The 21,487-nt window shown below is 44.4% G+C and overlaps 1 protein-coding gene across 1 annotated transcript in view; it reads right to left on the reverse strand.

Annotated features, from left to right (window-relative positions):
• The window catches only part of OTUD7A (OTU deubiquitinase 7A), a 368,821-nt gene that overhangs the window by 29,129 nt on the left and 318,205 nt on the right, over positions 1-21,487 (reverse strand). The window contains exons 7-9 of the mRNA XM_042988268.1: positions 19,411-19,512; positions 15,729-15,856; positions 14,799-14,911 (exon numbers count right to left, since the gene is read on the reverse strand). Of these exons, the coding sequence (XP_042844202.1) occupies positions 14,799-14,911; positions 15,729-15,856; positions 19,411-19,512 (343 nt within the window). The remainder of the gene's footprint in view (positions 1-14,798; positions 14,912-15,728; positions 15,857-19,410; positions 19,513-21,487) is intronic.

The raw sequence follows: 21,487 nt of genomic DNA on the forward strand, positions 1-21,487 counted from the left end.
GTTTCAGGCTCTGACAAGAGCTTCTCAACAGCAGCCAGGTGGCTTGGGGTTGAGGACTCATCTTACTGCTTGGAATTGATAACCTGGGGTCAGTCATGTGATGAATATTTACTGAGTATCTGTGAGGGGTGTAGCACTGTCATGTGTGTCTAGGGGTGGAAAAACTCAATTTACAGATGATCGAGGGGTGCCTGGGTGGCTCAGTTGGTTAAGCATCTGACTCTTGGGTCATGATCTCACAGTACATGAGTTTGAGCCCCTTGTTGGACTCTGTGCTGACAGTATGGAGTCTGCTGGGATTCTCTCTCCTCCTCTCTCTGTTCCTCCCCCACTTGTGTTCTCTCTCTCTCTCTCTCAAAATAAATAAATAAGCTTAAAAAACCCAGACAATCAAGTAAGAAACTGCCAGATATTAATAAACACAATGACAAAAGGTGGTTTCTATAGGTAGGAAGCTCCTGATAGATGAAAAGTTGACTTTAGTCTTATTTTTAATTAGGAAAGTCTTTAAAAATTTGACCTGGATTCTACATCTGCAAATGTGAGAACTCCTTAGGTGAACAAATGCTTTTTCTGCTTGGTTTGCTGGTGGAAGTCATAGAACTTTAAGGAATAGTCACAAGAAAGCTTCTTTTCTGATGAGAAGCCAACCCCTGGCTGTGGAGTGCCAGACTGGGGTGTGGGCCCCTTGCAGCAGGGAAACACCCCTTATTTTTCCTTAAAAGACTTAAATTCCTACCTCTGAGACTGTGCATCATGAAATTTAGGATTCTAGGTATTTCTGGAAAAGGCCAATAAAAAAGAAATGCAGTAAACACACTACAAAGTTACATAAACATAACAATGAGATTGCAGAAACAACTTCAGAGGGAAAGCAGACTGAGAAACACACTAAAGAAGTGGGGAACCAGGACACAAGATGCCCTGTGGGGGCTGCCCAGGGGTCCTCAGGCTCCCTTTTCTGTGTCTCTTTTTCTGTTTTAAGAGCTTGTCAGCTTCCACTTAACCTGTGTCATCAAATGGAGAACAAGTAAGCTTTTCTTTTATAAAAGGTTAAAGAACAAGTTATTTTTATTACAAATGTCAAGATAAGTTGTTAATTCCTGCTCTCTATACCTGTTTTGCATTTGTTAAGAGTGTGGGTTTATGTTTTTGGTCAGTTCTAAGTTTGGATTCTGGCTCTCTCTTGTGGGCTGTGGGACTTTGGGAACTGACCTAATTTTTCTGAATCTCAGCTTCTGGATCTGTCATTTGCCATATTAATGACAGCTTCACAGCCCTGCTTGACACATAACATAATGTAACACATAAGTGTGTTCAGTAGATGACACGGCTCTAATTCTCGCCTGCCAATGTTGTCCTTCCCTGATTCCTAGGACATCCAGATCCTTTGAGGTCAGAGCACCCTACTCTGGTTTCCTAGTAGGCCAAAGCGGTGACTACTTGGACCTTCAGGGCTGGCCTTTGCTCCCTGCCTTCTAACAGGTCAGGTTTGGGTACTAGTATTACAGGACCTGGGCAGGAATATCTCCCCTGGGTGTGTGTGGGGGCACAAGTGGTCAGCTCTATGTCTGCTGCTCCTGGATCCAACTCTGTATGTACATACACAGCACAGCAATGGATGACCGGCACTAAGCTGGGGTTGGAAGAGAATTAAAAAGAACCACTGGGTTTAGCTGTACCTCAAGATATTGCAGTCTGAATGAGGAGACAATATAAAACATATATGAGCCCTGGATGAGGCAGGGGCTCAAGACAGAATGACGTGCACAATAGTGCAACATTTCTCTGGGTAGAGCACAAACAAGTAGTACTTTAAAGAGACAGTGCAGAGGTGCTATATCCCCCAGTCCTCTGAGATGTGGGGTCACAGACACAATCCATGTTACTAGAGTTTAAAATACAATAAAATGCATATATCCTTTGACAAAGTAAACTTTGAGAGGCTTATAAACACATTCTTCCTTTTCTTATCCCATAGACCACTTCTCACACAAAAATAGCTGAATCCCTTTCACGATCATTCCATTCTTTTTTTTTTTTAAGTTTGTTTATTTATGTTGAGAAAGAGAGGGAGGCAGAGAGAAAGAATCCCAAGCAGGCTCCATGCTATCAGTGCAGAGGCCAGTGCAGGGCTCAATCTCACAAACTGTGAGATCATGACCTGAGCTAAGATCAAAAGTTGAATGCTTAACTGACTGAGCCACCCAGGTGCCCCATGGTCATTCCATTATTGACATGCAAGTAAACAGGATGAAAATAGAAGCACCTAGAAATCTATGTCTTTAGGGTTATGACTTCCCAAAATTTGAATCAGAATGGCATTGTGGAGCTTCTGAGTTGCTGGTGAGATTGCAACAAAACACATAAAGCTTTAGGGGAGAACTTGGCATATAAGTTACCCTGCGGGGGTCAAAGATGTTCCAGAACAAGAACACCGAATGGAAACATCAGTTCAAGAGAGTGCCCTTCCTAATGGTCTCCAAGTGAGGAAGACCGAGCATATCAAAGGGATTTCCTGCATGGAAAGCCCTGTCATTCATTCAGATTAGTTTTGATACAATGAGAATGTGTAAAAGTCTTGGCACAGGCCACTTACCCCCAACAGTAAGTGCTGGAGCACAGCTGAATCTTCCCCAAATCATATAACTTGTCACAATGGATGTGGCAGAATTAGGATTAAGAAAATGCTCAACTGCTAACTTGATAGGAATGTCTTCTGATGTGTGTACATATTGGAGGGGGCATGTGGGTAAGGAGCAGTGCGGGCACAGGTTGCCAAGGCCCCTCTCAGCCTACCACATCCACCCCACATGCTCTGTTGATCTAGAACTCTTTCTGTTTCATCTCCTTTGCCACATCCAAACTCCAGTCTGTACCTCATGTCTGATTCTTGCTGCCTGTGCAGATGAAGTAAGAATACTCCACCCCTTCTCTCCTCCTGAACACAATCCTCCCACCTGGAGAGAATGCACAGAGGAGTTACCGGAAGTTTGTGGAAAGTATATAGTAGCAAGTGGATTGGGGAAGAACACTAAATTTACTTTTTTTTTTTTACCCTCTAGTGTTCCCAGATGTGAATGCAACACAGCTGAAACCCATGAGTGGACACTGGTGAGGGGGAAGAAGGTGTCCTCTAGTTTGGGAGTGAGAGTAGGAACTACTAAAGCTCAAGTAGAGCATAGAAACACCCATTTTTCTTCTCCTCTTTCTCTCATGCTCCAACTCTCAGAAGTTTCCTGCAGGCAGTAGCTGAGGCCACAAAAGATGACTCTGAGAGCCAAAAATCTAAGAGAGAGGAAACTTCCTCAATGATCAGTGAATCTGTGATGCCAAGAGGTTGGGCAGGGGGATCCCTTTTTTTTAATTTAAATTTTTTTAATTTTTAAAATAATTTTAAAAAAATGTTTATTTTTGAGAGAGAGAGAGAGAGAGTATGGGCAGGGGAGGGACAGAGGGAGAGAGGGGTGGGGGGACAGAGGATCGGAAGTGGGCTGGCATCAGAAGAGCTTGATGTGGGGCTTGAACTGAAGAACCATGAAATCATGACCCAAGCTGAAGTTGGATGCTTAACTGACTAAGCCACCCAGGTGTCCTCCCTCCCTCATTTTGTGTAGCATTTCCCCCCTCTCTGTCCTCTGGCCATCTGACCCAGGATACAGGTGCAGTCTCAGAATTATATGGCAGAGTGCTGTAACTAAGGCCCTAGAATTCTGGCTGGAGGACAGAAAAGGGAGTCCCAGGCAACCAAAAAGTACCTGGAAAATTATGGAAAGGGAAAACTTGAGAAAACAACCTTGTGAGGTTATCTATTAACTCCTGGACTCCCCCCCCACCCCAACCCCAAGTTGAGCATGTATAGGTTAGGTCCTAATCAGAATTCCAAAGGCTCTGAGGACTGACTGAATAGATCATACCCAGGTCACAGACTGAGTTATGCAGCCGAATAGGACAACGAAGGCTTTGAAAACTTAACTGACATGGTAACCATACCCCAGGGAAGGCAGGTTGAACCCTATGGTATGAACCAATATGGTATGATATCAGGAAAACCAAATGGAAAGTTTAGAGCCCCCAAATACAATAAGTAGAATAAAGAAATTCACAGAATGGAGTCAATACCAGATGGAGATGAAGGAAAAAGAGTCCGTAAATTTGAAGGCAGATCAATAGAAATGATTCAGTCTGAAGATGAGAAGATTGAAAAACTGAGACCCTCAGTGACCTGTCAGACAATGCCAAATGTCTAACATTTATATTACCAGAGTCCCAGAAGAAGAGAAAGAGTACAGTACTCCACCCACTAAATTAAAGAAATAGTAATGGAAAGCTTACTAAGTTGGGCAAAAATACAAATCTATAGATTCAAAAAGCCCAGAGAACTAAAGAGGACAAACCTCTAGAAATCCAGACACATCAAAATAAAATGTTATAATCTAAAGATGGAGAAAAACTTGTTGAAAGCAGCCAGAAAAAGGTGATACATTCAACAGAGAAACAATTATTTGAATGACTGCAAATTTCTCACCATGAACCATGGAAGAGAGATGGAGGGGGAGTAAAATTTCTGAAGTGATGTAAGAAAAGAATGTTAAACTAGAATTCTGTACTCAATAAAAATATCCTCCAGGTATGAAGGTAAAATAAAGACATTCTCAAATGAAGGAAAAGTTAGAGAATTCATAAGCAGCAAATCTTTCTAAAAGAATTTAGGGAACATTTTCAGATAGAAAGAAAATGATACCAGAAGAAAAGCTGGAATGTCAAAAATGAAGCAAGGGCAACAGAAATGCTCATGATCTGCACAATATACTAGACAATTCCTTTATTCTTGAGTTCTTTAATATATATTTGAAGATTCACATAAAATTATAATATTGGCTTATGGGCTATTCAAGGTATGTAGTAGATGTAACATATAATAAAATTATAACATAAAGGGAGAGGATGAGGGGCCTATATGGTAGTAAGGGTTCTGAATGTCACTTGAAGTAATTTTCACTGGACGTAAAATATCAATTCCAAAAAAGATTGCTTAAGGAATGTGTATTGCAATTTAAAACCATTTACGAAACATATAAAGAAACATAGTCAAAATCACAATAGTTAAATCAAGACTTTAAAAACACTGAAAAAAAGACCAGGAAGAACAGAGGAACAACAACAACAAACACATGGTGTACAGGGTAAATATGATAAAATGGAAGCTGTAAATTAAAGAAGAAAAACTCCCACATGATCATATTAACTTATGTAGAAAATTCTTTTGATAAAATTCAACATTAATTAATTATAGAAACTTGCAACAAAAGGAGTAGAAGTAAATTTCCTCAGCCTGATAAAAGATACCTACAAAACCTTTATCATCATATTAATAAAGATTTCTGACTAACATTGGTAACCAGGAAAGGATGTCCTCTCTTACCATGCATATTCAGCATGGTACTAGAAGTTCTAAGTAGTGCAATAAGTCAAGAAAAATAAAGGCATAAGGGCTAGAAAGGAAGAAAGAAAACTATCCCTGCTCACAGATGATATGAATTTCTGTGGAGAAAATCTGAAGGAATCTACAAAAAAAGTCTCATAGATGTAATAAATGAGTGTAGTAATGTCACAGAATACAAAGCCAACACAAAAATCAACCACAATTCTATAACTAGCAATGTGCTATTGCAAACCTAAATTAAAACACACACACACACACACACACACACACACACACTATCATTTATAGTAACTCCAAATGAACTGCTCAGGTATAAACTGAATAAAACATGTATAGGACCTACATGCTAAAAACTATAAAACACTGATTGAACAAAGCAAGAAAGATCTAGGGGTGCCTGGGTATCTCAGTCGGTTAAGGCGTCTGACTCTTGACCTTGGGTCAGGTCATTATCTCACGGTTTGTGAGTTAGAGCCCTGTTTGTGAGCGAGCTCTGCGCTGTCAGCATGGAGCCTGCTTGGGATTCTCTCTCTTTCTCTCTATGCTCCAGCTCTGCATGTGTACATGCTCTCTTTCTCTCTCAAAATGAATGCACATTTTTTAAAAAATATCTAAATAAATGGAGAGACATACTGTATCCCTCGAACACATGAAAAAAGATGTGTTAGAAGACTCAACATTGTAAAGATTTCAATCTTCCCAAATTCAGGTATAGATTTAATGCAATACTAATAAAAATGTCATTGGGATATTTTTCAGATACAGATAAGTGGATTCTACAAATTTATATGGGAAAGCAAAACAAAACAAAACAAAACAACCCCTCCCCCAAACTAAAAATACTAAAAAAGAAGAAAGTTGGAGGAATGATGCTAATCAGTTTCAAGGCTTATTACAAAGTAACACCGATTAAGAGGGTGATATTGTCAAAAGATCGACACAAATTCCAGTGGAAAATAATAGAGAATCCAGAAAAGAAATACATACAAAAATAACACCAATTATTTTTTGACAAATGTTAAAGGGTTTTAATGATGAAAGGATAGTCTTTTCAACAAATGATATTGGAAAATTGAACATCTATATGTAAGTATACGAACCACTGATCTGTTCCCCATCCTGATAGTTTTAATTTTTTGGATAATGTCATATAAATGAAATCATACATACAGCACATAACTTTTTGAGATTTGACTTTTCATTCAGCAGAATGTCTGTGAGTTTCATGAAAGTTTTTGTGTGTATCAGTTTGTTTCTTTTTATTGATGAGTAGTATCCCATAATAAGAATGTAGCCCAATTCATTTATTAAAGGACATTTGAGTTTCCAGTTTTTTATGAATTTTGAATAGAGCTGATATAAAGATCTTTGTGTGAACATGTTTTGATTTTTCTGGGGCAGATTTTCTCAACCTTGGCACTACTGAAAAGTCTGTACCAGATAATTCTTTCTTTTGGGTGGCTGTCCTGTGCATTTTAGAATGCTTAGCAGTATCCTTGGCTTCTACCCATTAGATTCTAGCAGTACCTAGCCCACCCTACAGTTGTGACAACTAAAATTATCTCTAGATCTTGGCCAAATGTCACAGGGGGAGAATTACTCTTGGCTGAGAAACACTGCTCTAGGGTAAATACTTGGAACGGAATGGCTGGGTCATATGGCAAGTGCATGTTTAAATTTGTAAGAACCTGTCAAACTACATTTGAGAGTGGTTGTACCATTTTATATTGCCACCAACAATGTATGAGAATTGTATTTGTTCTGCATTTTCACCAGCACTTGGTATTGTCAGTACATTTTCTTTTTGACCTTCTAACACATGTAGTGGGTTTTTCCATTTCCCTGATGGGATTCACATTATATTCTTTTTTTTTTTTTTTTTTTAATTTTTTTTTTCAACGTTTATTTATTTTTGGGACAGAGAGAGACAGAGCATGAACGGGGGAGGGGCAGAGAGAGAGGGAGACACAGAATCGGAAACAGGCTCCAGGCTCTGAGCCATCAGCCCAGAGCCTGACGCGGGGCTCGAACTCATGGACCGCGAGATCGTGACCTGGCTGAAGTCGGACGCCCAACCGACTGCGCCACCCAGGCGCCCCATCACATTATATTCTTAAAACTGAGAGGATCCCGGTTTATTCCCTGCCTCCCAGGTTATTCCCTGCCCTACACAAAATGTAGGGGTTGTGTTGAAAATTGCTTGGTAATAACTAATTGTAAACGCATTTAAGATAATTCCTCTCATTAATTCATTATTGACCTAATATTTACAAAGGTTTTAAACATTTGACAGATGAGTAAGGAGAGACTCAGAGAGCCTGAATTGGAAAATGCCTTTTTGTACATTCACAGAGCAGACAACTGATGGTGCAGGTTTAGTCTATTGTTAGTAAGGGCTGGGATTCAAATGGTGATTGCTTGAAACACATCCTGTAATTGGACTAGAAAACAAAGAGATATTATTCCATTGCCCACAGAACTAAAGTTTCTGAAGGTAGAAAAAATCTAATTCTCCATAATAATGGAGACAGGCTTCTGAGCGAAGGGACAGGAAAAAAAAAGCAGGGGACCTGGGAGGCAGAAGATCTGAGTTTGAACTATGGCTTTATCATTCAATGCCCTGGACAAATAATTTTCCATCCTGAATCCAAGTTTCCTCATATGTTGGGTGAAAATTATAATTTTTATCTCACAAGTTTACTGTGATGGCAGAATGAGACTATATTCATAAAAATGCATGGCAAATGGAAGGCAATTAATAAATGCTAGGCTAATGAATAAATCTTTTTCAGAGCTTATAAAGATGAAGAAGTTGAATATATTTAGTCTTTGGATTTCATGTAATTGTTTCTCATCTCAAATTAGCCAACCTGAGCTGAATGCCAGAAAGCTCATTTCTTTCTGTCTGACTTTTTCTTTGATGATATCATTCATCTCCTGAATTTAAAGTTAGAATTTTATACCTAGCCAACCTATCCACCAAGAGTGAGGTAGAATAAACACAGATTCAGATATGCCAGGACTCAGAAGGTCTATCTGCAGTGCACTCTTAAGAAGGTACTGAGGCTTGTCCCAGTATATGCTCTAGAAAATCCCAGGGCTGTGACTCGGACATACCTGGGTCTATATTCTAGCTTCACCAGTAACTAACTGGAGACAAGTCAATTAATCTCTCCAAGCATTAGTTTCCTATTTTTTCTTATTTTTAAATGTTTATTTATTTTTGAGAGAGAGAGAGAGACTGCGTTCTAGTAGGGGAGAGGCAGAGAGAGAGGGATACACCAATTCCGAAACAGGCTCCAAGTTCCAAGCTGTCAGCACAGAGCCTGCTGTGGGGCTTGAACTAATGAGCCATGAGAGCATGACCTGAGCTGAAGTCAGATGCTTAACCAAGTGAGTCACCTAGGTGCTCCAAGTTTCCTAATTTATAAAATGAGGATAATGTGTGTAAGGCAGGTAGGTGCTCAGCACACATTCCTTCCTTCCTTCCTTTCTTCCTCAGCTATGCCCAGAACAATCCAATAAGCTGTTTTTGTGTGTGTGTGTGTGTGTGTGTGTGTGTTCCTTTCCTGCAGTACTAGGCTCTGGAGGTCAGGCCACAGAGTATAAAATGTGGTGACCTTGATGTATAAACTAACAGGAGGGATTTGCTCCATAATCAGAGAGACTCCTTAAAGCCTCAAAGCCCTTAAGACTAAAAGAATTGAATTTCTAAGGGTGGAATATCAGACATTGAGATGAGCGAGTGGAAAGTCAGGGAGAGGGAACACATTTCAGATATCTAGGAAGGGCCCTTACAACATACCATATAGGCAGCAGGTATGCCAATTTACAGAATAAGTGTGACGATGTCTTAATAAACATTATTTTTACTATTGTAAAAATACCCCTTTCCAAACACCTTTGAATCTGTGATTTTGTCACTCCATACCAAGAACATCTGAGTATGTAGCAGATTGCTTTAGTGGCTACAGATCCTTCCTGTGTACATTCCTTTGTACTTGTCCCTTTGCAATGTGACTTTGCCCCTCTTCCCTTCACGGGTGGAGTCTATCTCTCTGCCTTGAGGCTGGCTTGGCCATGTGACTTGCTTTGGCCAATGGGACATTAGTACAGTGATGCAATCAGAAGCTTGAGAAGCGCCAGCAAATCAGGGGCTGCCCTCTCTTCCTTGCCCTTAGACTGTATTGGGCAGTCTTGGACCTCCTCAAAGATAAAAATCCATGTGGACAGAGGCCCAGGGAGAGCTAGTTTTCAGCCTCAGAGCAGTGAATAAGACTGTCTTGGACTATCTAGCCCCGCCCATACTAATTGCCAGATGACTTCTGCCCCTCGAGTGGCACCAGGCAATTCCAGGGACCCCCAGAATATGAGGAAATCTGACTGGATGCTGTTCTAAGCCACTGTTAGAGTGGCTGTTCTGAGTTTGGGGGTGGCTTGCTATGCAACCATCAAAAACTGATACAACTGGCAGGGAAGTTACTACCAAGTGGATTTTACAGATGAACAGACAGAGGCTCAAAGAGTTTATGAGACATGTCCAAATTCACATGCCCAGCTTGGGACTATAACCCAGTGCATTTAAGTTTGGGTCTCTGGTCACGGTCCACCAAGCTCTTTTATTTGCTCTCCTTATGCAGTTGTCCTGAAACTAGATGAAGTACCCAGAGACCTTCACTAATAGCTGTCAGAGATTTTCATCACTTTCAGAACAAGTAACTGGGTTCTTCTGATCGCACACACCTCTTTTATTGGAGTATGGTGTGGGGCTGCAGGTGCAAGAAGGTGATGGGCAGCCAGATTTAGGGCAGAGTTATTTCCTTGTTACCTCCCTGTCTTCCTTCTGGGGAGCATCCCTCTCCCCGTGCCCCTCATGAGGGTTCAAGCACCCAGGATGGCAACAATGGTGATGGTTAGACAGGGCTATAAAAACCCCAGCAGCAGCCCTTTGGGAGGGTTGCATTTCACGGGTGGTATCTTAGAGGGTCTCTGGAGCAGCAGCAGTAGCACAGGACATCTGATTTCTATTATTTTGGCCATGGAGAAATGGATACATTTTGATTTGCAAGCATCAGAGGGAATTCATTCTGTGGCTTTAAGTGTGCCCTGCTCAGAAGCACCTGGCTCTGCCTGGGTCTTGGCTCTTTACTATGCTTGCAAGTATATGTCTGTGGATGCCATCATCTGTCTTTCTTGTGCATCTGAAGTTCAACAGGAAGCCCATACCCACATTGCCTTCCTGGGGTCTTCAAGGGTGCCCTGCTCTGTGATCATGTACTCTGGGGCATCAGCCCTAAGCACCCTATCCATGGTGGCTATCTAGCTGGTAGCTTTCCCTGCCTGAACACCAACCTGGTCTACACACCCTTCTCCTTGGGCAAGCAGTGGACATACATCTCTGCCTCCAGGGTCTCTTGCCAGGTTCTGCCAGTGAGCCTGGGGGCCAGCCGCTATGAATCGTGCAGGAAGAAGAAAGAAAGAGGGCCAAGCTCATTCTTGAGTCTGCCCTTCAGTCCCTTCCAACCACTTCAGATACATAAACTCCCCATGTTCTGGGCGAAGTAAGGGATTTAAAAATGATATCAGGCCAGTGTCCATGCCAGGGAGAAGCTGACCCCCATCTGTGCCAGTACTAGGAGGCCAGAAGCTGGGCAGGGAGCAGGAGAGAGGGAAAGGCTCATGCTGCTGCTGTTGCTACACTTGTCCCTCATCCCTGGGAACCAGGTTTCCTAATGAGCCAGGTATAGGAGGGAACACAAAGAGGGCCATTTTAGTCTTTGTCACACCTGCAAACTCATTCTCTCTTGCTTAGCTCTCTCCTATCCCCAAATTAAACCTGGAAAATTTGTGTGGCTTGTCTGGTTGCTTCTCCTGGGGGCTGCCAGGCCCAGGCCATTTTGCTGTTTCTCACATCACTGCCTCCTCATTCTCTGGCTGCCATCTGTGACCCCCTGTGTGGTTGCCACAGGCCAGAGAGGAGAGGCTGAAAGTCCTTCTTGACTCTTCTTTTGGGTGCCGACTGGACTTGGTGGAGGCCCAAATGCTGACCCTGTTTTTATGGAGGTGCTTTTGTGGGTCTTGAGACCTCCCCACAGCTCACTGTCTCTGTCCTTAGTTCCCTGGACAGAGGTGGTGGCACCCTAATCTGATGTCTTGTGATCAGCCTTCTGGCCCGGCCTCTTGGGTTTACCCTCATTGTAGGCAGAGTCCTCCTGAAGACAGCCCAGCTTAGGCCTCATCCCAGGGTTCACTCCTGATGCTCGGAAAGCATGCATGCATAGCTCTTAGCACTGCATAATCCTCCATGGCTGTGAGGACTTGGGAGCTGGCCAGCCTCAGCCTTCAGAGCCTTGGGGAAGACAGTGGGTACTAGTCTCTAAGGCCCTCAAGCCCCAGAGATGCCCCACATCTCTTAGCTCAATGTGAGGAGGCAAACCTCTTCCCTTTGCCCAGGGAAGATTGAGGCAAAATGCAGATACTGACAACTCACTAAAAAACAGTCTCTTTTGAACTTCTGAACCCCAAGGGGAGGTGGGAGCTCCATGGCAGGGGAGCCTCTCCTGGAGGGAGACAACATACTGGTATTCTTGTTAGCTTGACCATATGAGAGTGGTCCAGAATGAAGGGAAAGGTGAAAAGACCAGGTGAGAGAGACTAAAAGCTGGTGTCTCACGCAGAGCTCACACACGTTTACCAAAGTAACATGTCAGAACCAAAAAAGCTTCATTTCTAGCAGTTCCTTGCCTCCTTCTGAGATTCACCTGTTGCTGTGGGATACACGTGACCATCCCAAGCCCAAACATGGCCCTGTTGGCTGCAGACATCAGGCCAGAAAACTCTGAGCTCTGGCATGGGAGGGGCCATGGGAGTAATATTTGAGCTCCTGGAACCATTAAAAACTCAGGAGAAACCAGCCATGAGGGCTTGGACACCATCCTGAAGAGCATTTCCTTATTGTGGTCTGTGCAAATGGCCAGCAAAGAGGAGATGCTCCTGAAGGCCTGGCAGGTGTCAGAGTTCCCACCTGCATCAGGTATTGTCCACCCCTGCCTACTACCTCTGTGCCCCTGATGGAAGAGGACGCTGGTAGCTTGTGTGATGTTTATTGGCTCCCCAAACCTGCTGGTCCAAGTTACAGTGGAGGGGGTTAAAAAAAAAACAAGGGATCTCTTGTGGGGGGAATAACATCTTTCATCTAACACTCACTGCCTAGACACATTTTTATCTTTACAACTGAGGCCAAATTTATGGTGAAGGGGTCCTGGGTGTGTGTGTGTAGGGGGGTGGAATTTGGAAATGCATGAGAGCTACAGTTGGGTTGGCAGGTATCAGCCACCCCAGAGCCCTCTTTTTGTGAGCTGGGGAGAGTGGGTAGCTAGTCCAATGCCTTCTCTCTCTTTCCCATTCCCTCAAAGTTTAAGAGAAGAACAGAGCTGCGGCCCAACACCAAGGAGGCCCCTCTGCTATGGTCTTGCCCTGACTGAGTTGGCAAACCTGAGTCCCATGGGAAGGAGACAGAAACGAACACTAGATACACCACTCTTTCAGCCCATAACTCAGCTCTGGGTCCTCTTGGTTCCCAGGGAGCAGGAGAAGCTGAGACCTTAAGAGCTAAGATACACCTGATCAGCTGTGTGACCATGTCCCAAGTGCCTCCTGGATGGGGGGGGGGGACTCTGGGGACACAGGATATGGTGATGGTCACCTATTATTATTGTACCCCCCCATCCCAGAAGACACACTGGGGTAGAGTCAATCCACCTGCATCTGTGGCACGTGCCAGAGAGGCAACAATGAAAGGGATGCCAAGGAATTCTTTAGGCACATCTCAGGCATGGCTCAGGAGGCATGGAAAAGCAGAGTGTGGAATTTTCAGGAATGAATTGAGTGTTTAGAATTTTGTGTCCTTAAATGTCCTAAATAAGACAGACTTTTGGGACTGACATGTCATATTATTAAAACAAAGTGAAAAAACAACCCCGTGGGAATTGTGTTTATGGGTTTCTGTACTGAAGGGCTTATCTTTGAGGGTCCCCAATATAGTGCCAGGCCTGGGAAGCCCCAGGCCCTGCTTGCTGGTGGCTGAGGGCCCAGAGGCCAAGATGTGGGGCCAGGACATAGTCCCAGCACAGGCTGTCTACTGGCGTCTGATCCTTTCTTGGGTCTCCTCAGTGTCAACACTCAGGCTTTCTTTCTTTCTTTTTTTTTTTTTTTTCAAAGAGAGTATGTGATGTGTGAGCAGTGGAGATAGAGGGAGAGGAAGAGAAAATCTTAAGCAGGCTCCATGCTCAGCGTGGAACCTGACACAGGGCTTGATACCATGACCCTGGAATCATGACCTGAGCTAAAATCAAGAGTCAGATGCTTAACCGACAGAGCCACCCAGGCACCCCAAATGCTCAGGCTTACTTGTTTGGCTGAGACTTTTTCTAGGGTGACAGCTTGGCCCTCAACTTCAGTAGGTGTGAACCAAAGCACATACCTCCTTTGAAATGCTATGGCCACAGGTTTGGTGACTGTTTTGTTTGGCCACACTCTTCATTCTCATATTGGATGTTTAAGCTGTGTCTTTAGGAACAAGTTACTCCCTACATGTGCACAAAGCCAAAATCTTTTTGCCAGTAATGTGCATAACATCTATGGAGCTCATTGGGGGATGCTGGACTCACTTAATGACCTCTTGCTCTCAGTGTGATTTATTTATTTATTTATTTATTTATTTATTTATTTTTAGTGTTTATTTATTTTTGAGAGAGAGAGAGAGAGAGAGAGAGAGAGAGATAGCATCTGAAGTGGGCTCTGCGCTGCAGCAGCCAGCCTGATGTAGGGCTTGAGTTTACAAACCATGAGATCACGACCTGAACTGAAGTCAGATGCTCAACGAACTGAGCCACCCAGGCTCCCCTCAGTGTGACTTCTTGAAGTCAGGAATTAAATAGATACTTATGTGGAAAAAATCCAAACCCAACTGCTTGAGGCTTCTGAGCCTGGTGAGTACAACAGCAGTGGTTCAGGATCTCCCAAGTCACATGCCTCCTACAAAGGCTGGCTGAGCAGGGAGTCCTCTCTCCAGGACTGCCTGCAATGAGGAAGGGAAAACACTGGTGACCTTCATGCCTCTACCTGCAAAATGCATGCAAGGCTGTGTAAACTTTCCCCCAAATATCTGGCAGGGGTCCAGCCACGCCTCACAACTGTGCCCTGAGTCCTTGAGGAGAATGTAGTGTCTGAAGGCAGGAGTCTTTGTGTTTCCCCCAGCCTGGGGTTACCACGTGCTCCCTCAAGCCACTTCCCATGCTGGGTGGCCAGGAGCTCAAGGTGACCATTGGGGAGGGGAAGGGGCAGCACTTACCCCCCGCCTGTGCCACCGTTCTTGCTGAAGTGCGTGCGTGGCTCGCTGGATGCCAATTTCAGTAGCTCAGTCCACTCCCGCTCCCATTCCTCCTCGGTGTACACCAGCCCTGACTGGCACAATGGAAGCCGGCTCAGGAGGTGGTGGGCCAGCCTCCTCACCCGCCCCCCACTCCAGGTGAGCCTGGCAGCCCTGCTGGACCCCTGGTTCAGTCCAAGCCCAACCAACACCCAGGCTGGGCACCACCTGCTAGTGGCCACTGACTGTCCCCATATGCTATCGACAATATTTCTTCAGAATGCCCAGTCTCCAATTTCAATGCTGTTGGGGGTCCACCCAGAAACAAGGGTCATTCCCAGGGGGTAAGAATGACAAAACACAATCTGCACACACACCAGGCTTGGGGTTGACCATTAAAAAGTTTAAAGGGATGATGGGCCAAGTTCAATCAGAGAGCAGGCAGATTCTTCTTCTAGGACAGCAAAGTGCTAATGTCCCTCATCATCAGGAGGACTGGGATTCTCTCTGGATAAAGTACAAGAGCTGGGGCTGTAGACTGTGCCAGGACCGCCCTGTGGCTACACCTGGCCTTCAAGCCACCACCAGTAGTGACCAGACATAGGTGACCGCATAATTCATCATCGAAGCCAGGACACCTTTTGAGAGTGAAGGTGGTTGGTTTTCATAACTATGCAAGGACAGGAGGTGAGAGTGGACATGTTGTCACTGTGTGTGTGCCAGGGTCTGAGCTTTTGTAATGGGCACCTCTTCAGTGGGTTTAAATGGGGAAGGCTTTACTACTCCCAGAAGCCATTGCTGCCTGACCTCACAAGACGGACATGGCCTTGGGGCACAGCTCTGGACTCCACCATGGCCCATGGCTGTGCTTGGTGTGGGTCCCAGGCTCTGGACATCCCAGCAGGTACCAACCTCCTTGTTTTGCTGTGTCTGCTGCCACCTCCACCTTCGCTTTAGGGCTTCCCTTTCAGCCCCTGTCCTCATCATGGTGTAGAGAGCTTTCCGCAAAACCAGGTCCCGGTCGTGAAACCCCCACATTCCTGCAGTAGGAGGCCCATGAGGAGCAGAGGAGAGAGACAGGATGTGAGGAGGGGGACAAGTCAGTAGGTAACTCAGACTGCCACAACTTACCAGACGTGGCCTCCTGCATCTGCACACAAAGATAACTCATTAGTTAGCCATCAATTCCCCCCGATTAGCTAGCAATTCCCCTCGGGTGTCTTTCCCCATTTCCCCTTGAAGCAGGTTGGTAAATGAGAGAGGATGTCCCCTTCTCAGAGAAACAACAGTGGGTGAAACCAAATGCTGCCTCTTTCTGGGACCCTTGGCAAGACACTTTGAATTTCACAGGTTTGTTTTGAGGGACCTCATGTTCACCATCCAGCTCTTGTGTTTGAGTGAGAGATAGTCTCTGTGGATAAACTGGTGATGTGTCCTCACATGGGGTCTCGAGCCAGGATGGCAATCAGACCCTGGTTTCATCTAGGGTCTGCCACATCTGATGTCTCTGCCCTAAGGCATCTCAGCCTCCTGAGAAGCAGAGCATCAGTGGACATCACTGCAAACATCTGGACCTAAGAGAAAGTACCTGCTTTTGAGGTAGAAGGTCTTTCTCCTTCACCCCTTCCCTGGCCTTTGCTGGGTATTGAGGGATTATAAGGAAAACCAACCATTTCTGAGTACATTCTTGGGGAAGGTCAGATGTGGTCAAGAGACTCAACAAATGAAACAAATAGTAATGAGAGGTGCAGCTCTTGCTGTGGGGAAAGAGTGGGGGAATCTATCCATCCATCCATCTATCCATCCATGCATCCATATCCATCCATTTAATTAAATGGCATTAATTCTACTTAATTAATTCTGAACTCATTTCATGAAAGGGATGAGACACCATTCTGGTCATTGGCAATACCCACGGCAGCAATCAGGACAGACTAAGTTCCTAAAATCTCACAGAGCACACACTGGGGGAAGGTGGAGCAGCCATTGAATTAGCACATAACAAACCACCTCAGGGGCAGCGGCACCATAAGGGGAGATGAAGCAGGCCAACGGGATGCTGGTTGGCATTGGTCATGGTGTGAATGGAGACATCAGAGCATAGACTCGAGTGGGTATAGGAGGGAACTGGGTTGCCATTCCAGGCAGAGGGACAGGCCAGGCACCAGCCCCAAGGGGCACCCACGTGGAATACTTGAGAAACGGCAAGAGGGAAAGGTGGCTGGGGGGAGAATCAAGCAGACAAGGTGAAGAGTGAAAAGGTGGACTTTTAAGTGAGCTGAGGGCCCCTGGAGAGCTTTCATAAGAGGAGTGACCTGCACTGACCTAATCTTTAAAGGCTCAATCTGGCCATGCATCCTTTAGTGCAAAGGTATGCAATAACCAGGGGCTGCTATGGGCTTTCCATCAAGAGAGGCTTTTGTCTTTTTCTACAACATAGAGGGCAGTGGCCATTAATGCTTCTGTTATAAACAGGCCAAGCTGATCTTACTCATCCCTCAGACCTGCCTGTAGTCGCCTCTCAGGACTCTCTCAGGTAGGGCAAGTCCAGTCTCAGCTGGACTCCACGGCTCCTTGTTCAGGTCTCTCTTGCAAAGAGGGTCTCTCTGCCCCATGGATGTTTGCTTACGAGTCTGGCTTTAGGATTACTGTCATTTCTGTGTGTGCCCCCCAACCCTAGGTCAGTGTCAGGCCTGGTCTGCAGGTTTAACAAGCACTGCTGGTCAGTGTTGTGTGGCTGCTTTGGGCAGTGCTGCCCCTCCCTGTGGGGTTTAGCAATTGGAGTACAAAAGGAAAACAAGGTGCCAGGAGAAAAGAACCAATTGGCCATGAGCCCCAGACTCAGCCATGGCCCAGCCTCTTCAGCAGCTGGAACAAGGCTGGCCATGGGAGGCTTTCTCTTCCTAGGCAGACAGTAGGCCCACTGTGCTCACTGAGAAAACGTCTGCCCTTAGACCAGACCACAGTGGCATGTGACCTGATTTGTGTCTTTGCCCACCTGTAGTGCTGAGAGGAGCAGTGCCTCTGCACACTTCAGTTTCTGAGGGCCAAAGGCATTTCCTTTGTAATGAGGCAGTTGTTTGACAAAGATAAGAGATTTCTTTTGCGTTCTTTCCAGATTTTACACACAACAAAGTGAAGAAATGTGTTCCACAGCAGGGGAATAGTTAATACATTGTGATGAAATATGACACAACTACCAAAACATAAGAAATTCACAATATGATTTTAAGGGAAAAATGCTGGATTCCAAACTGTGAACACTGTGAGATCATAATTTCACTGGAAGAAGAGACAAAATACACCAAAACATTAAAAGTGGCCCTTTCTGGGTGGTAGAATTGTTGATTTTTATTTTCTTACTGTGACGAATGTGGAATACTTTTATAATGCCAACAAACAGAAATGTGTTCTCTCTGGAATGGAAAGGAAGCAGGTAGGTGGGAGCCTTTGTGTCCCCCATCACCCCTGGCCAAGCCTGTGGAATGTGGCCCCTTGCTCTGGGGCTCCATTCTCCCCGGAGGCTCTCAGGCCCCTTTGCAGACCCAATGCATTTCCCTCTGTGGGTTTTAGGCATCTCACTTCTGTCCACTTGTTGCTGGAAAGGCCTCACCACAGGGCCAAAGAGAGGTTTGGGGTCCAGCCCTTGCTCTGGGTCATAGCATCAACTGTATTTACCTGGGGAGGGGAGTTTGACCAACAAGGAATATTCCAATATGCCAACTAAGAATATTCTCATTTGAAAGTCCCATCTATGGAGAGATCCTTCATTATAGGACTGAGGAGGACAGCCAGCTCTTGATGCCTGGGTCCCTGGCACAAATCCAGCCCTGTCTGTTAAAACTGATCTGGCTTTATGTGTATAAGGCTGGGTCTAGAAGGGGTGCTTGAGCTTCCAGAAAGTCTACCATGGGCCCTCAGTTATTCAAATAGTGCCACTCATGCCTGTGCACCTGCTGGGATGGCTTTTTGCAACCAGGAAGCACACAACTCTGCTGAAGGTTGCTGACCTCTCTGCTTTATATTCCAATTACATAGATTCCCCTATGATTTCCCCAAATGATATCTACGTCTTTTTGTCAGTCCATGTGCATGGACTGCTGTCAGTGTGGTGGCTCTGTACTTACCCAACCTAATGTACTGCTCCTCAAACTTCCTGCTCAAGCCCAACCAAGCTCAGACCTGCTTCCAAACATCCTGTTAATTCCTGCCTTCATGCTTTTCCATGCAGTCTCCCTACCTGAAGTGTCCTTTTTTGTATTATTTCAAGTCCTTCAAGTCTCAGTAAAATCCTGCCTCCTCCAGGAAGTCCTCTTATTGCTCTAGGTCATGATGTCTAATCCCCATCACTGCAGCTCATGATTAGGCCTCTTTCTTTTATATTTTTACATATAGGTCTTTTCTCATGTGTGCTCTGTGTTCTCACCAAGCCTGCCAACTACTTGACAAGAAGGGCTGAATTGTGGTCTCCATCCCTTGGGGACTCTTCCAGCTGAGTGATGTGCATGGCTCTACTTAGCATAGGTCTGTCCTTTAACAATGAGCAGAGCAGGCCTGGGGTGCTGCCACCCTCTGTCTCTGTTGTAGAGCTTACCCAGAGAGGCGGCGTGTAAAAGGCAGTTCCCATCTCCTGTAGTGGCCAAAGGAAGAAGCCGTTTACAGCTCGTGCACACGGTGGACCACCAGTTCAGGCGACCTGAAACAGAAGCTCACTTTAGAAGAGAATCCCAGAATAGACCATTTGAATGTTTGCTAAGTAAGCATAGATATCAGCAGATGATTTTTGAGAGGGTTCTAGAAAACTTCAGTGGGAAAGTAGAACATTATGGCTATTTTCTCTTTAAGATAAGAAACGGTCAAATCCTCCCATCAATTAGCAAGAGGATTAAGACACTCAAGGGCAAAGCCTTTTCTCCTTGAATTTGGGAACATTTTACACACACACACACACACACATACACACACACACACACACACACACACACACACTTTCTCTGTGTGTAATTTCCTTGAACACAATTTCTCTTTCTGAAAGTTATTTTTTTCTCTTATACCATCCTTTTTTGATGCATACATACCTCCAAAAGTATGGTTTACATTTAATTTAACACATCCAAACCATTATAGCTACTTAGGTATATTCCTGTTAAATCTCATTAACACATCCAGAGACTTCTGCTTCCAGGAAGATGGAGTAGACATACTTTCTCCTATTCCTTATCTTAAGTACAACTAAAAATCATGGACATCATGTGTAAAATAACACAGGAAGACTTAAAAGTGGAGGAAGGGGCAGACTGACCGGGAAACTTGGGATCTGAGAAGCAACATGGTGGTAGGCTCTCTGGAGTTTCTTTTTGCCCCCAAATCCCAGACCAGGTACTGGAGAAGTTGGCAACCTGGAGACACCAGTGGGGGCAAACGAATCACACTCTCTCTAGACAGTATTCAAGGAAAGAGGCAGCTTAGGAATACAGACAGTAACTGCTCTATTTCAGTCAAGTGCCACAGAAGAAACTATACCTCATCATCGTCTCTGCCAGCAAAGGGCAAGAGGGGAGATGAAACTTCCAACCTTAAGAGACATAATGAGCTACTCACCACCCGTTCCCCCAGTGCCAGATGGTGTCAGAGAATGTTGAAAGCATTGCCAGCAACTCAGCCCTGCTGGGTGATAATATGGACTCCACCCCCCACCAACTGAGAACATATGGAGAACTTGGCCTTTCACACTTCTCTGGTGGCAATGAAGTTCCTCTGCTCCCTCCCAGCAGTACAAGAAGCCCATGCCTTCACAGGTGTCAACAGAGGCAGAGTGGAGAACCTGTGCTTCTACCCTATTCTGGAAGTTATTACCAATCTACAACTCCAGACATCAGATGAACAGAAAAGGAGAACCCATCCGACCTGCAGTAAAGAATACTAAAGGGATTCAGTAGAGAATACTGCAGGGTGCAAAGAAGGAATAAATGGGCTTTAAAAGGCATGTATGTCGATAAATGTAAATAAATATTAGCTGTTTAAAGCAATATCATAAATTCCTTTTTGAGGATTAAAGTATATGTAGAATTAAAGCACATGACAGCAATAACACAAAATACAGAAATGTGTAATAAATGACATAAATCCTAAGACCCTTACATTGACCACCAGGAAGTGGTAAAAGGGCCAACTTAAAGTAATTCTAATAGCTTGACAGTGGGCTTTGGAAACTATAGGGTAACCACTACAAGAATAATAAAAGAATGTATAACTGACAAGCAAGTAGTGGGGAAACCAGAATAATAAATATTCTTCAATAATTCAAAAGAATATTAAAGAGAAGAAAAAGGAGACACAATAAAACACAACATAATAAACAGCAAGATAATGGATTTGAACCAAAATATATCTGTATTTATATTAAATGTGAGTGAGCTAAATACTCCAATTAAAAGATACTGTCAACCTTGTTTAAAAAAACAAGTATATGCTGCTGACAAAAGACACCATAAACATAATGACACAGAAATGTAACAGTAACTAGGTAGAGAAAGATACAACATTCAAAAACTAGGCAAAGGGGCTCTTGGGTGGCTCAGCTGGTTAAGTGTCTGACTTTTGATTTCGGCTCAAGGTCATGCTCTTGTGGTTCATAAGATTGAGTCCCACATCAGGCTTTGCCCTGACAT

Source organism: Panthera tigris, chromosome B3 (assembly GCF_018350195.1).
Source record: "Panthera tigris isolate Pti1 chromosome B3, P.tigris_Pti1_mat1.1, whole genome shotgun sequence".
Classification (NCBI taxonomy): Eukaryota; Metazoa; Chordata; class Mammalia; order Carnivora; family Felidae; genus Panthera; species Panthera tigris.